Here is a 15,294-nt window from a genome sequence, read left to right as displayed (position 1 = left end):
ATAGTGGTGGGCCACTGATTCTGCAGAAAACACAAGTGCACATGTGACTTATATCCTGCTCCGATTCCCACCGTTCCATTGGAAAACAATTGGTAAGGCTGGAAAAACTAAATCAAAACAAACAACAACAAAAAAAGATTGAATGGGGCTAAATACATGTAAGATGTAAACCAACTGACGTCTGTTCCCACTAACATTCACAGCTTGAAATGTGTGTTTATGTAGGAGTGTCCTCGAAGACGACTCGTACTGCGAATCCAAAAGCGAACAAACGCTTCTTTTACCGTTTGACTGAACTTGTGTAAACCGGTGTGCTTTATTGCAGATGTTTTGAAGCTGTACGAGTCTTAACATAAAGGAGTGGCTTCAAACATCTTGTTTTTCCTGCTTGATGAGCTCTTCCGTCCTCAATCTTGTCTTCCTACACGCCCTTCTTTCGAACATCTTAGGTGCCTTCGAGCAAAACAGACAGGTTTGTGTGTGTGTGTTTGTGTTGATATGAGCTAAAAAGAGTTTCTCTTCATCTGGAATTCATGGATTATCGGAGCCCTTGCGGAAGTCCCTCATTTTTAATAAATGAGGGACTTCCATTTTCTGCAGTTGAAACCTGTTTGTGGAAAATCTTTTGTTGTGCTTGCGCTAGCCTTACTCAAGTGTCTGAAGACGCAATTAGCATCTTGTGTGAGTGTTTGAGGATCGATCTACAGAGCCGGAGAGCTTCCTACGTGTGTTTTGTCAAAGAAGGAGGAGCGCTGATTAGATTTACTACATAAAACTCAAGCAACAAACAAGTAAAGAAGGTGTAAACAAACTCCACAGGTCCATGAAGAGTCCTTCAAGAAGAGCCCAAGAAGATTCCACGTTCCTCGCTTGCTGGGAATCGGATTGAAATGCAGGAAGTGTAAATAAAATTTAAAAGGAAGGAGGAATCGGGTCCTTCCAGTGGAGGGGACACCATTGCTGCCGGGGGCATCACATCTCTCTCTTTCTCACACACACACGCACACGCACACACACACACACACACACACACACACACTCTGCTTGTTAAGGCAGTGGTGCTCAAGGAGTTTGCCGTGGGGTTCAGGCTGGGTGATGGCAGTGGAAAAGCTCCATCGCACACAAAACACGAGTCATTTGCTCTTTCATTCGTCCCTGGCCTCTGCTCCTTCCCCAGCGATCTTCATATTCCTCTGTCATCCAGCCGTTTTGGATTCGCCCTGGTTTCACTCATTCAAAGGACATTAGATTCGCTGGGACCTGAAATGGAAAAAGAGAAAGTGACAATGACAATGAAAAAATCTCTAAATTATCTCACATGTCTGATTTCAGAAGATCCTGATTATAATTAATGCACGATAAGTTATTCACAGTTTGGGTGGAATCAAAATATGCACCAACTAGTGTCTGCAAACATAATAATAAAACAAATTAAATACTTGTCTATTGTAAAATGTAAATAATACATATTAATAATACATTTAAAATAGAACATATTTTAATAATAAATAACATGTTTACACAATTACAAATTATTTGCTTTCCATGGAAAAATGTTATATATTTATATATATATATATATATATATATATATATATATATATATATATATATATATATATATATATATATATATATATATATATATATATATAATTTTGTGCCAGAGAAATAGTGCTGATTTACATTGGATAATACATTATGATCTGATAACTATAGGGCCATATTAAAAAAGCCATCCCCTGAACAGTTTTATTGTTTTTAGCTCATTTCTGCAGTTCTAGTTTGCAATGTAGTTAACTCTTATTAAAAAAAGTAGCTTGACTGTAGTTTAACTAATAGCCTCTTTCAAACTAGCTTCTCCAACACTGCACTTGACAGGAAGTGTGTAGTACAGATCAAGCACTAGAGGGCAGTGTTACTGCTCAGTTTAATGAAGACCTAAACACCTGCAGACACAAGGTTTTGAAGGTCGGTCTGACCGGTGCACTTTATGTGGAATGCTGTTAATTGAATCGATCCCACTGAAACAGTGAGAATGATTTGATGCTTCAGAAAATAAAGTTTACAGCAAAATGTATTTCAACACAATAGCATCTCCCGAGGAGCAATTAACATCTACAGTTCAGCTTAAAAATACAGCCTTTGCATATACAGCGAATACACACCGAAGAGCACAACACTAAATGGCTTTATGTGGTGCATTTTCTTTACAAAGGAAACTTAGTTAAATAACACTCTAAGCTGAATAAAGCAACACACACTCACCTGTTGCCTGTTGCTCTGACAAGCTGCACTCAAGTGTTTGAACCACAGCAGAGCGTTCATTCTGTTCCCTGCTTGGAACTTATAGGAGTTTCCTGAAGACACACACATGCAAATAATTGCAGGAAATTGCATATTATCATATACGGACAAATAGTCAATCTTTTCTCAGTATCGACTGAATAGATGTTTTGCAATAGGCTTTATTTCTTTGATCGGTCATCTCTCTTTGATTGAGGCTTGTGATTGGCTGTCTTACCGTGCTCAGAGTCAGTCAGCAGGAAGACGTCTGGATGCTCCGGGTCATCTGCCATCATGGCCATTAAGCCCAAAACAGAAACACTTTTGCTGGCGGTAGACTTGAACTGTGGAAAATAGTCAAAAAATATTAAAATGCTTCTACAAAAGTTTAAAAAATAATTCAATATAAACATTTTATTTACAAATTATAGAATTATTTTTTTTTTTCAAATATAATAATTTTAATTACTATTTATTAGGGCCGGGACTTTAACGCGTTAATTGAGATTAATTAATTACACAAAAAATAACGCGTTAACTAAGATTAATTAAATACAGAAAAAAAATTCCTGCATTTTTAATAACGTATTTTTGCACCGCGGAACGTTTCTCACTGGATGAGTTTCGGCGGACCGATTATACTGGAGCACCAACTAGCGTTCGCATATCACCGCAGCTCATCGAGTCTCAAGTATCACCTCAACGCAAAACATATAGCAGCTAGCGTGGACTTTACACTTTATGTTGAACTATGTATTATTTTGTTGGTGCAACAGTTTATGTTGAACTCTTTATTGTTTTGGCCAAGGTTATTGAGAGTTGGACTTAGTATGTTATGGCCTCTGAAGCAACAGAGAGATGTTTTCTAATAGTCAGTGTTTCCAATGTCCATCCATCCATCATCTTCCGCTTATCCGGGGCCGGGTCGCGGGGGCAACAGTCTAAGCAGAGACGCCCAGACTTCCCTCTCCCTAGCCACTTCCTCCAGCTCTTCCGGGGGGACCCCGAGACGTTCCCAGGCCAGCCGGGAGACATAGTCCCTCCAGCGTGTCCTAGGTCTTCCCCGGGGCCTCCTCCCGGTGAGACGTGCCTGGAACACCTCCCCGGGAAGGCGTCCAGGAGGCATCCGAAATAGATGCCCGAGCCACCTCAGCTGGCTCCTCTCGATGTGGAGGAGCAACGGCTCTACTCTGAGCTCCTCCCAAGTGACCGAGCTTCTCACCCTATCTCTAAGGGAGCGCCCAGCCACCCGACGGAGAAAGCTCATTTCGGCCGCCTGTATCCGGGATCTTGTCCTTTCGGTCATGACCCACAGCTCATGACCATAGGTGAGAGTAGGAACGTAGATTGACCGGTAAATCGAGAGCTTTGCCTTACAGCTCAGCTCCTTCTTCACCACGACAGACCGGTACAGCGACCGCATTACTGCAGAAGCTGCACCGATCCGTCTGTCAATCTCACGTTCCATCCTTCCCTCACTCGTGAACAAGACCCCAAGATACCTGAACTCCTCCACTTGAGGCAGGAACTCTCCACCAATGTTCTGAATGTACTTGACAGTATTGTGTTTTACTTAAAAAACACTTTACAGAAGGTTCCAGCACCTATAAGCTTCCTGAATTTCTGAAATGTACTATTTCTAAATTGTTTCTAAATATGCTATTGCTACACTTCATAGCAAAAATTGCACTGGTCTGCTAGACTTGGTTGAACAAAAATAAACAATATTTTGTTGCTTAAGCTTATGTATTCAGTCATTATTCAATAGTATACTATAAATCCATGTGAAAACTTCTCACTGTTCTCAGGTCAAATATTTATATGCGATTAAAATGCGATTAATTTCGATTAATTAATTACAAAGCCTCTAATTAATTAGATTCATTTTTTTAATCAAGTCCCGGCCCTAATATTTATATTAATGGCATTGCAATTTGTATAGAAATTCTATTAACTTAAACTACTACTATTACTATTAAAATATAAAATATAAAAAAGTGGCAATCAATATTTTTTGTATATAAATAAATATTTTTATTATAACTTAATATTGGCATTATATTTGTATAAAATAATTTAATTAGAATTATTAATATTATTTATTATTATATATGTAATGACATTACAATTCTTTGAAATTATATTAATGTATTATTATTACTATTCAGAAAATAAAATAACTATAAACTTGGGTCCAAACATGAAATGTTTCTAATCTCATTTTCATTAAATATAAACATTTAAATACCAATCATATTAAATAGCATTACAATTCTTATAGAAATGAATTCATATTGACCATGAACTCTTAATATTATGAATACTACTACCTATTGTTGTTGTTGTTATTATTTCATTAATTAAATTGAAAAATGAACATAAATTTAGCGGTTTTAATATAAAAATCCACGCACACAGCTCGGCTTCTTTCTTGTGCACAATCCTGAACACACATGTATCGCAAGCGTTGGTGTAAACAAGTAGCTTCGTGTGTGTAAACGTCTGTTAGTGTACGCGGATCTGATAGTGACATGTGCTTCTCATTAACACTGATAATGTGTGATGTCATCCATCTCATTATCCAATGCGTGCGAACATCTTCCCTCATTCAGCATTCTGCCATCAGTGTCATACTGTAGCGATTATGTGATGACGCATCGGGCTGCAGGACACAGAGACGCTCTCTTCCTCTCACATGATGAGTGCCATCATTTCATCAGCTTCAGATGGACCACCCATGGACTGTATAAAGCATAGTGAACACTAACCCTGGTCGAATCTGCCAGTTCTAATCTCAGACATGCACCACAATGAAATCCGTGGGAATGAGGGCACTCAGGTTTTTATAAGTCCAAAGTGCCATACTAAGCAACGATATGGTTTGAGAGACTAATGTGTGCTGGTCTCTGTAATAGTGTGGAGAGACTCACATGCTTCCTCTCTGTGGCCTTGAGGGACTTGGCAGTATAGTAGTAAAGCTGAGTACCACAAAGAGCCACCCAATACTTAGTCCACGCTGCCACCTACAGAAAGAGACAGAGACAAACCATTAGTCCAAAAACACTGAGAGCTTTCTCAGAGGCAGTGCAGAGAAATAATCGACCATAATATATCAAGCTTTTGTGTGAAACATATTTCCTGAGCAAGCACAAAACTAAATTGAAGGCCAAGACGAAATCTGAACATATCGATCAAGATTAACCGGACGATACACTTTTATTATCATTTATGCGAGAAAACAGAGCCAAAACATGTAGTTATCCAGTGTATGTACGTGCAAGTTTGAGGAAAGGGTCTAGAAATACAGAGATGGGCAGATTTAGTAGCAGATCAAATATATATATATGCAGGAAATGGTTTTTAAAAGGCCTCCCGGCTCCCATTACTGGACTTCAACGCAGTATCTTTTACTGCCTTGGCTGGCTTCACACACTCGTCTCTGAAGAAACCGCTGTGTTTGATGGGGCTGATGGAGGAATGACTGACAGTTAAGAGAGAGTGTAGAACAGAAGATAAAAGAGCAGATTATGAGGAGAGAGGGAAGAGGGGAAGAGACGTAATGACAGAGACGGAGGAGTGCAGACCGAGTTTTAATTTTACATTTGGACATCAAGTGGTGACCCAACAGCACCAAATTAATTTAATGTAAAAAAGATAAATGTCATCAAGATCAAGAAATGTAATGTACACTAGCTCAAAATTTTGGGATGAGTATGATTTCGTTTTTTTTTTTTTTTAAGAAACTGACATTCTGCAAAAGTGACAGTTAAAACATGTATAATATCAGAAGAAAAAAAAACATTTTAAAAATATAAATTGTTCTTTTGAACTTTCTATACGAAGAACTTTTCTATTCTTCTCTTATAAGAAGAAGAAGAAGAAGAAGAAGAAGAAATGTTTCTTGAGCAGCATATTAGACTGATTTCTGAAGGATCAATGATGCTGGAAATACTGTACAGCTTTGAATCACAGGAATAAATTACATTTTAAAATATATTCAAATAGGAATATATTCAATCAGTAATTTGAAATTGTAATAGTATTTCACACTATTACTGTTTTTTCACCAAATAAATGCAGTGGGCACCGGAGACTTTTAAAAACGTTTTTAAAAAACCTTGAAGACTTCTGACTTTAGAATGGTAACGTTATAATATAATATAATGAAATATGCATAATACATTAAGGATAACTTATTAATACTACTATGAAAATATACAAACTCTTCATGCTAGCTTTTACCAAGTATCAGATGAATATGCATCAAAGTAGACCTTTACTGGACTTTGACGTCAAAAACGAAATGTTTTAAATTGCAATATTATTTCACAAAAAGACAGGAAAAAAATTACCATTTAGCAAAACGGGAGTGTAAAAGACTTCTTTCAAAAACAAAAGTTAAATAATGTAATATTGTAATATTGTGTATTATTCCAAGTGTCAGATGAATATATATCCAAATAGAGATTTACTGGATACACTGCATTTGTCAAAAATAAATAGATATGGGAAACAATTTTTCTTTCTTTCTTTTTTTTTAAAAGAGCCTTTTTTTATAATGGCTTGCTAATAATGCACCATTTAAAAATCAAGGAAAAGAGGGTGAGATCACAGAGAAATGTTCTGGGCAGGAGACAGATAAAGTGGTGGTGCTCTCACCGTGGGTTTCTTGCCCTCCTTGAGGACTGTTTTCCTGCGTAAGACCCCCTGAACTGTGATGGCTCCTGGGTACAGATGCACTGCCAGCTCCTCCGAATCTGCAGAGCTACACACACACACACACACACACACACACACAGGACATGCGACACTTTTTAAAAAAGACACACATAAGCATATATATCAAGGGAACATATTTTAAAAGCCACACCTCAGAGTTATGATGTGAAGAAAGTGAGGGTGTCAGAGAAAAAGAAAGAAAATGAGTAAACTGAAAAAGTAATATTGACTAATATCTATCTTACAGGGGTAGTCTCTCCAAAAATTAATTCGGTTTTCAATTGTTCAACCTCATGTCACTCATGCATATATTAAATATGAATTCAAAAACTTTGATTTGCCTATTTAAACTCTGAAGTGAAAAAATATCGGACTCAAAATAGTAGAAGAAAAACACCAGAGCACTCTGCGTGAAAAAGAAACTCCTGCTCCTAGTGTTTTAAAAAACAGCGCTTCCTTTGAAAACAGTTGAAAAAATGATGCTAGCTTCAGGAAAACGCATTGGTGGACACGTATCCTTAAAGGGTTAGTTCATCGAAAAATCTAAATTCTGTTATTAATGACTCACCCTCATGTCGTTCCAGACCCCAAGTCCTCCATTTATCTTCGGAACACAGTATACCCTACACACAGCTTCACTGGAGGGACTGAGAGCTCTCGGACCAAATCTAAAATATCTTAAACTGTGTTCTGAAGATAAACGGAGGTCTTACGGGTTTGGAACGACACGCTGTTTTTTAAAACACTAGGAGCAGGAGTTTCTTTTTCATGAAGAGTGCTCTGGTGTTTTTTTTTCCTCTGTGCAAAGAGCTGAAGAATGTTCAACTTTAAGTAAAATGCAGCGCTCATTACTGTCATGTGATAGTCAGCCGCCCAATCACAGTGGAGGAGGGGCGGGACTAATACCACACTGACCAAATGTCACACATTCTGCTTGTACTACAACTAAACAACAATGGAGGAGACGATAATATTGCCAGAGTATTCATGTCTGTACAAGATGGGATTCCTGGACTATTATGAATACTGACATGAAAAATGATGCTTGCAACATTTAATTCACATTGCGTCTGCCACATTTCTTCTGTGGATAATCTGTATCATAGTTACCAAATAAAACAAACAAAAAATGCTGCGCAGCACAAGTGCTCACAGCTAGGCGTTTTCAGCTGGATATATATAAATAGCCTTAATTATGGTTTACAAGTTTCTCAATCTAAACGCAGTTTTTTTTCCACCACTGCATTTTTTTAACTAGCTTATCTACATTTATTTATTTGATTGCTTTTTTGTAGCAGTGTTTTAAAAGGGGATGAATGTAGCCCCACTGAAACGTTCTATGTGAATGTTTGAGCGTGCTGTTCTTTGATGTTCAGTATTCTCATCATGGTAAACCCCTGTCTGAGAGACTGAGTCTCAAAATATGATTGAGCATTTTTAAAGCACCGCTGGGGCCTAGAGAGCACTGCTTTTGGAACAAATTCACCACATTCAACAATAAATTTCAAGACAATTACTTTCAGACTTCAAATCATCTGCTGTGAGCAATGTTTCCTTTATTATTCACATAATTTGATGGTCTGCATCTAAGCTTTTTTGTCTATTTATTGCATTTTACTGACGCATTTACTGATCTTGTCATCAAAATGCCATAACCGGCTGTTTCTGCTGAGGTATTCAAAGCCATGATGGAGTTTAGCCATATTTGAATCTACTGTATGCAAACACTTGCTTTTCACAAGTCCTGTCCTACATTATTCTTGTTTGATGAGCTGCTTCACTCGGAAATAGTTACAATACAGCGGTCACAAACCATTTCAACAAAGAACAGTTCACCAAAAACTGAAAATGTTTTGTTCCATCGGAACAGATTTGGAGTAATTTAGCCTTACATCAATTGCAGTGAATGGGTGCCGTCAGAATGAGAGTCCAAACAGCTGATAAAAACATCACAATAATCTGCATGCAAATGATCCACAAACTGTGTTTCTAACAAACATCTATCATTAAGATTTATGGTTTCTAAATTCAAACCATTTTAGACAAACTACTCCTTGAGGATGACTAGTTTACTATTAATTTAGACAATCTAATAACTATTGAATTAGCAGAGTTTAATATTGATGTTTTAGGAAATTTTTTGCACATAATTCATTCAGGTCATTCACAGTGATGATGCTTTTGGCACTAAAGGTCACAAATTGGCTGTATTGTAATCAGTAAATCAACATTAATCGTTCAAACCCTTATTTCAAAACAGGAACATTTAGTTTCTTTATAAGATTGCAGCAAGCGGCGTTATTACAGCAGAGGTGAGGGGAGCTGTGTGTGTTTGGAGAACAGAAAGCAGGAACAGTCAGAAGAGATGCTTCAGTGGCTTTTGCGGGTTTTGATTAGCAGCAACAAGCCAGGACTGCAGCATTAGAGTCCACATCACACGTGATTCAGAGAAGCCCACCACCTGACTCCACAGCAAGAAAACACACACTACACACTGTGATGATGATATTTCCCCAGTTGTACAGGGTAAGTCAGACGGAGAGAGACCCGGCTGGGGTCGGAGGGTTGTTGGGTTACCTGCTGGACCTGAGCGCTCCTCTGCAGGTAATGCGGCCCACCCTGCTGACGGGGCCCAGAGAGTGGTAGAACCGAGTCCTGTAGAGTGTCAGTCATAGCGGGGCAGGGGTCAGTCACAACACACAGTACAGGCTGTGCCAGAGCTCTGCACCTTTTTTCTTTATCTCCTTCTATGGTCTAAACTAACTCTGGCTAACATGTCTAAACAAACGGTTGGCACACAACATGTGGTAAATGGGTGCCCAATCATGATATAGTGTCAATATATTTAAAGCTGCAGTAGGTAACTTTTGTAAAAATATATTTTGTACATATTTGTTAAACCTGTCATCATGTCCTGACAGTAGAATATGAGACAGATAATCTGTGAAAAAATCAAGCTCCTCTGGCTCCTCCCAGTGGTCCTAATGCCATTTGCAGGAAGTCATGCATTTTGCATAAGCATGTACACCATGAATCCATTTTCAAAACCTTGTTTTTAGCTTGTCCTGAATCACTAGGGTACACGTATAATAAGTGTTTATATTCAGACTATTTTAGATTGCTTCAGGGGTACCGGTGCGGAGTAACCCAGTACCTTTGTGATTCTTCATAGACATAAACAGAGAGAAGTAGTTCCGGTTACGATGTTCTTCCGCAAGACGCAAGCAGTTCTGTTTATTAACCGCTAGAGCGTCAAAAGTTCCCCACCGCAGCTTTAATATAACTAATAAAGAGTTTAATGTCAGCCAGCTATGAAGTGACAAGACGCTAAGCTTTTATTTTGCGAAAATGACCTGCGGATCATATAATACCCCTAAAGTTACTAATGACTAAAAAATGAAATAAAATAAAAATTAGGGATGCACCATAATTTCGTCCTCCGATAAAAAAACAAACAAAAAAAAAAACAGGCATTTTCTGTTTTTGGCTGAATTAGGAAAACTGCTGAAAATATATGCCCCACCTGGCCTATTAATAATATTTTAAATTCTTAATTATTTTTAATTATTATTTTTTTTTACTAATATTCACAGAATTGTGCCCAATCAGAATCATGTATTCCAGAGAACAAAATGTATTACATAAATAAATAAATATACACAAGCGCTGTTTTTTTTAATAAAAATATTTAAAAACAGAAATTGTGCATTATCCATTAATAAAACTATTAGCTTTTTTTTTTGACAATTATTTATAATATATATATATATATATATATATATATATATATATATATATATATATATATATATATATATATATATATATATATATATATATATATATATATATATATATATATATAATATATATATATATATATATATATATATATATATATATATATATATATATATATATATATATATATATATATATATATATATATATATATAGAACAGACTACCTTTTTAGAATATAGAAGGAGACCAAGAAAAGCGGGCTTTGACATGCATTTAGGGTACACTAATGCATTTGTGTACACCTGAAGCAGCATGGTAGGCAGCGGCCATCACAAATGACTCTCTTATACTGTTCCTGTTACAGGAAGTTTATCTCATTAGCTACAACAGAGGTAAGCTAGAGCACTAATGAGAAAGCACAGGCAGCTGAGAGTCACAGAACATACTCTTCTGTGCCAAAAAACCACTTTCTAGTGCAAAGGTCCTTTTACATCACACTTGATATTGTCAATGCATCATAAAAAATAAATTACAGCGTAAACAAATAATCACAAGAGCTGTACTGGAGAAAAGCGATTGATGATGATGATGAAGATGAAGAGTCTCTGTTCATGAGGGTTGGTGGAGAGTGGTGAGGGTTAGGATAGATTCCAGCATGTTCCATGACGTCATGCTGTGTCCTCACGCATGTGCTCATGTATGTGCACGTGTAACTGTCCTTGACAGTGTTTGCAAGTGTGAATGTTTTAGAAGACTCACCTCTCAAAGGCAGGCCATGACATCTCCTCACTGAGCTCCGACCCTTCACTGCTTCCTGAAATCATACGGTCATGACACATAAAGAATCAAAAGAAGGATCCAGTCCGTGATCCAGTAGCTCTGTGCATGTGTTTGTGTGTTATACCCAGTGAAATGCCGCTTGACAGTGTTGAGCTCTCTGCCTGTCCTCGTGTGGGCGTGTGACTTTCCAGCACGCTGTCGTCCAACAGGTGTCTGGATCCGGCGTTGGGGAAAGTAGCGCTTTTAAACTCCACCGTGTTCGTTTTGTGGATAAAACTGCAGCACACACAGGAAAGAGATGAAGTCTGGATTGAAATGTTTTCTTAATCAGCAGTGACAAATCTGGCAAGAAACCAGAAGAATATCACATATAGAACTTGTAAAAACTACCGTATTTTTCGGACTATAAGTCGCACCGGACTGTAAGTCGCATTTATTTAGAACTAAGAACCAAGAGAAAACATTACTGTCTCCAGCCACCAGAGGGCGCTCTATGTGTTCAGTGTAGACTACAGGAGAACTGAGCAGCATAGAGCGCCCTCTGGCGGCTGGAGACGGTAATGTTTTCTCTTGGTTCATTTCTCCTGGTTCATGTCAAATTAATTTTGATAAATAAGTCGCACCTGACTATAAGTCGCAGGACCAGCCAAACTATGAAAAAAAGTGTGACTTATAGTCCGGAAAATACTTATACCGGTAAGTATAAGGCAGGTCCTCCTCCTGGGAAGTTTCTGCTTTATGCTGCAGGGAGTTTCAATGAATTGTACTAAGCTACACACAAAAGAGTGGGTGAAGTAAACTAACGCACTTGTAGCCGAGGCTGTGGCTCTTCCTGTGTCCGTAGGTGATGAGGTTCCGGGGTGAGGGTGGTGTCGGCGGGATTTTAGACAGGGCACCTTCAGCAACATTACCTCGACGACCACATAAAGGTGATGCAGATTTATCTGGACCTGTGTTACAGAAACAGCAGACATACTAATCATTAACAAGAACGTGTGACACTAAAAGTGTCGGGGAGAGCAAATCTGAACCAATGAAACTTCACTGTGACCAGAGCAAACTCAGCATGATGCAACATAAATAAAATCAAAATGTTGTCACATGTCATGGTCGTATCTGGTTAGGATAACGCCTCAGAAGAGAAGTGTGCTTTGATGTCTGGTTAGTGTCAGTGTGTGTGGGCTGCCGGCGTTTCTCACCTGAGAGGTCTTCTCTTGAGGCAGTGGTGCGAGGTGTGCTGGTAGCTGGTGGCTCAATCTTTAGGGATAACCTGATACGCAAAACAAATTACAAATTCAAAGACAAAAAAGCATAAAAAAAGCATCAAAAAGCATAATATGCACTACCTGTGAGAAGTTTGGAATATCTAATTGCATTTATTTTTGAAAGAAGTCTCAAACTCACCAAGGCTGCATTTATTTTGATTGAAAATACAGTAAAAACAAAAACAAAAACAAAAAAACACAGTAATATTGTGAAATATTAATACAATTTAAAATAGCTGTTTTCAATTTTAATATATTTTAACATTTAATTTATTCCTGTGATGCAAAGCTGAATTTTTTCAGCAGCCGTTGCTCCAGTTTCAGTGTCCTTCAGAAATCATTCTAATATGCTGATTTGCTGCTCAAGAAACATTTATTATTATTAGCAACGTTGATAACAGTTGTACTGCTTAATATTTTTGTATAAACCATGACTATCATTCAAGTAAAATAAATTAAAAAAAAAAAAAAAATCTGATTTGCATCAGAGGAAGAAATTACATTTTAATTTATATTCAAATAGAATTTTTTATATAATTTATAATTAACATTGCAATAATATTTAATAATATTACTGTTATTTTCCATCAAAGAAATTTGGTCTTAGTGTGCATAAGAGCCTTTTTTCAAAAACCAAAAAATTATTAATTATTCCAGACTTTTGAAAGGTAATGTTCTATGTAGCATAAACACAGCTCCTGCTCACTTATAATTGTCGTCCTCCACAAACTTCTGTAACTCCTCAATGTAGCGCACAGAGTTAAGATACTTCTGGACGTGCGGCAATACTGGGATATCTGAGACAGAGGGAGAAATGAATTCCCAGTTACTTCTGATCGTTTGCCAAAGTAAACAAACACACAAATGCGATACGCACCATATTCAACGGATCTCTGCAGGTCTGAGATTATTCTCAGAATGTTGTTCATGAGGTTGGAACGCTGTTCGTTTTCCAGAATGCTGCCGGTGGATGGATACGCAGAATCGATGTAGGTCAGATCAGACAGATATATACCTGCAAATATATAAGAATTAAAAAATATTTTTTCAATTCTTTTTGGCCACAAAATCTACAGCAAAATAGCAATACCTTTACTTGTTTTTAGCTTTTAATGTGACCCGTGCTGGAAAAATGAGACTGAATGTGCAAAGACTAATTTTGATCTACAGAAAAAAAAAAAAAAAAAAAAAAAAAAAAGATTTTTTGAAAATGTCAACTTTGTTCTAGTTTGAGGTTTTCACAAAAATGAGTTAATTAAGCCCTTGTCTAGTGATCCTACTTCTCTGCTTGCTTCTTGATGACTGCTGCTTCCCCTCAGCACAGATATGGTATAAACTGCTGAGCACAGTTGGAAGAAAGATAAACTTCAGATATTATACGAAATTTTCAGAGAATGTATTAAACGGTATTAGAGTACTTCTCAGAGGAAATACATGTCAGATTTATTTAGACCAAATGCATATCGGCCGAAGATTCTTTTTAATACAATTAATGTTTTTAAATCCTGCTCCTAGCACCTCATTAGAATTCTCCACTGATTCGTGTGAACAGTTTTTAAAACATTTTATCCATAAAGCAAGTGTATCAGGTCTGACATACAGTACCATCTCAAAATTATTTTCCTCTAGAAATGGCTTCTCATCAGAGATCCCTATCTCTTTTCTGACCCGTGTCACCTTCACAGGTTTATGATACTTTTCTTAGCATTAAGCCCTCATTTTGTCACTGATGTTCTGCCTTCTCAGATTTTTAAAGAGGCTTTTCCAAGTTGTTACTGCTATTATCAATAGCTCCTTAACAAATTGAATTGTACCAGCTTCTTTTAAACATGCTATAGGCTAACCACTGTTAAAAAAAGCATAATCTTGATCAGCATGAACTAAATTAACTACAGACCCATTTCTACATTACCTTTCATCTCAAAAGATTTGGAAAAAGTTGTTTATTCTCAAATCTCATTTTACTTCAGTATTTTTTGACACATTACAGTCTGGGTTCAGAGAATTTAAAAGTATTGAATCTGCCCTCTTGAAGGTTACTTATGATATTTTACTTTCCCTTGACTCTGGTTCTTGCTGTATCTTAATCATGGCTGATTTAAGTGCAGCATTTGATACAATAGATCATGAGATCCTTCTTCAAAGACTTGATCAGGTAGCTGGTTTCCTGTGATCTGTGCTGAACTGGTTTGATTCCTACATTGAGGACAGATCTGTTTCTGTGAATTTGGGGATTTGTTTGTCCTCTCGGGGCTCAAATCACCTACGGTGTTCCACAGGGTTCTATTTTGGGTCCTCTCCTTTTCTGCTTATAAATGCTTCCACATTTTTCAGAAACATAATTTATGATATTATCTCTTTGCCGACAACACTCAACTTTGATTTCCTGTTAAAAACAATAACTGTTCTATGTCTAATCTTTTTGCATGTCTACAGGACATTAAATGCTGGATTGCCTAAATAATCTCTGGACTGATTGCAATAGGTGCAAAAATGCACAG

The 15,294-nt window shown here is 37.2% G+C and overlaps 1 protein-coding gene across 10 annotated transcripts in view; it reads right to left on the bottom strand.

The window, feature by feature from the left end:
* Nucleotides 1-994: 994 nt before the first annotated feature.
* The window catches only part of LOC113063038 (ras-specific guanine nucleotide-releasing factor RalGPS2-like), a 90,297-nt gene continuing 75,997 nt past the window's right edge, over nt 995-15,294 (bottom strand). For 9 of the 10 annotated variants that reach the window (XM_026233180.1, XM_026233176.1, XM_026233173.1 and 6 more), the window contains 12 exons: nt 13,671-13,808; nt 13,500-13,590; nt 12,728-12,798; nt 12,337-12,478; nt 11,653-11,804; nt 11,508-11,562; nt 9,583-9,660; nt 6,946-7,051; nt 5,217-5,309; nt 2,525-2,630; nt 2,269-2,360; nt 995-1,260 (listed from right to left, as the gene is read on the bottom strand). In XM_026233180.1, the coding sequence (XP_026088965.1) occupies nt 1,231-1,260; nt 2,269-2,360; nt 2,525-2,630; nt 5,217-5,309; nt 6,946-7,051; nt 9,583-9,660; nt 11,508-11,562; nt 11,653-11,804; nt 12,337-12,478; nt 12,728-12,798; nt 13,500-13,590; nt 13,671-13,808 (1,154 nt within the window). In that variant the 3' untranslated portion in view covers nt 995-1,230. The remainder of the gene's footprint in view (nt 1,261-2,268; nt 2,361-2,524; nt 2,631-5,216; nt 5,310-6,945; nt 7,052-9,582; nt 9,661-11,507; nt 11,563-11,652; nt 11,805-12,336; nt 12,479-12,727; nt 12,799-13,499; nt 13,591-13,670; nt 13,809-15,294) is intronic. The other variant, XM_026233179.1, reaches the window with a different exon arrangement.

This window comes from Carassius auratus, chromosome 45 (assembly GCF_003368295.1).
Source record: "Carassius auratus strain Wakin chromosome 45, ASM336829v1, whole genome shotgun sequence".
Taxonomy (NCBI): Eukaryota; Metazoa; Chordata; class Actinopteri; order Cypriniformes; family Cyprinidae; genus Carassius; species Carassius auratus.
Note: the sequence above shows the minus strand (reverse complement) of the source record. Positions and strands in the feature narration are given on the sequence as shown.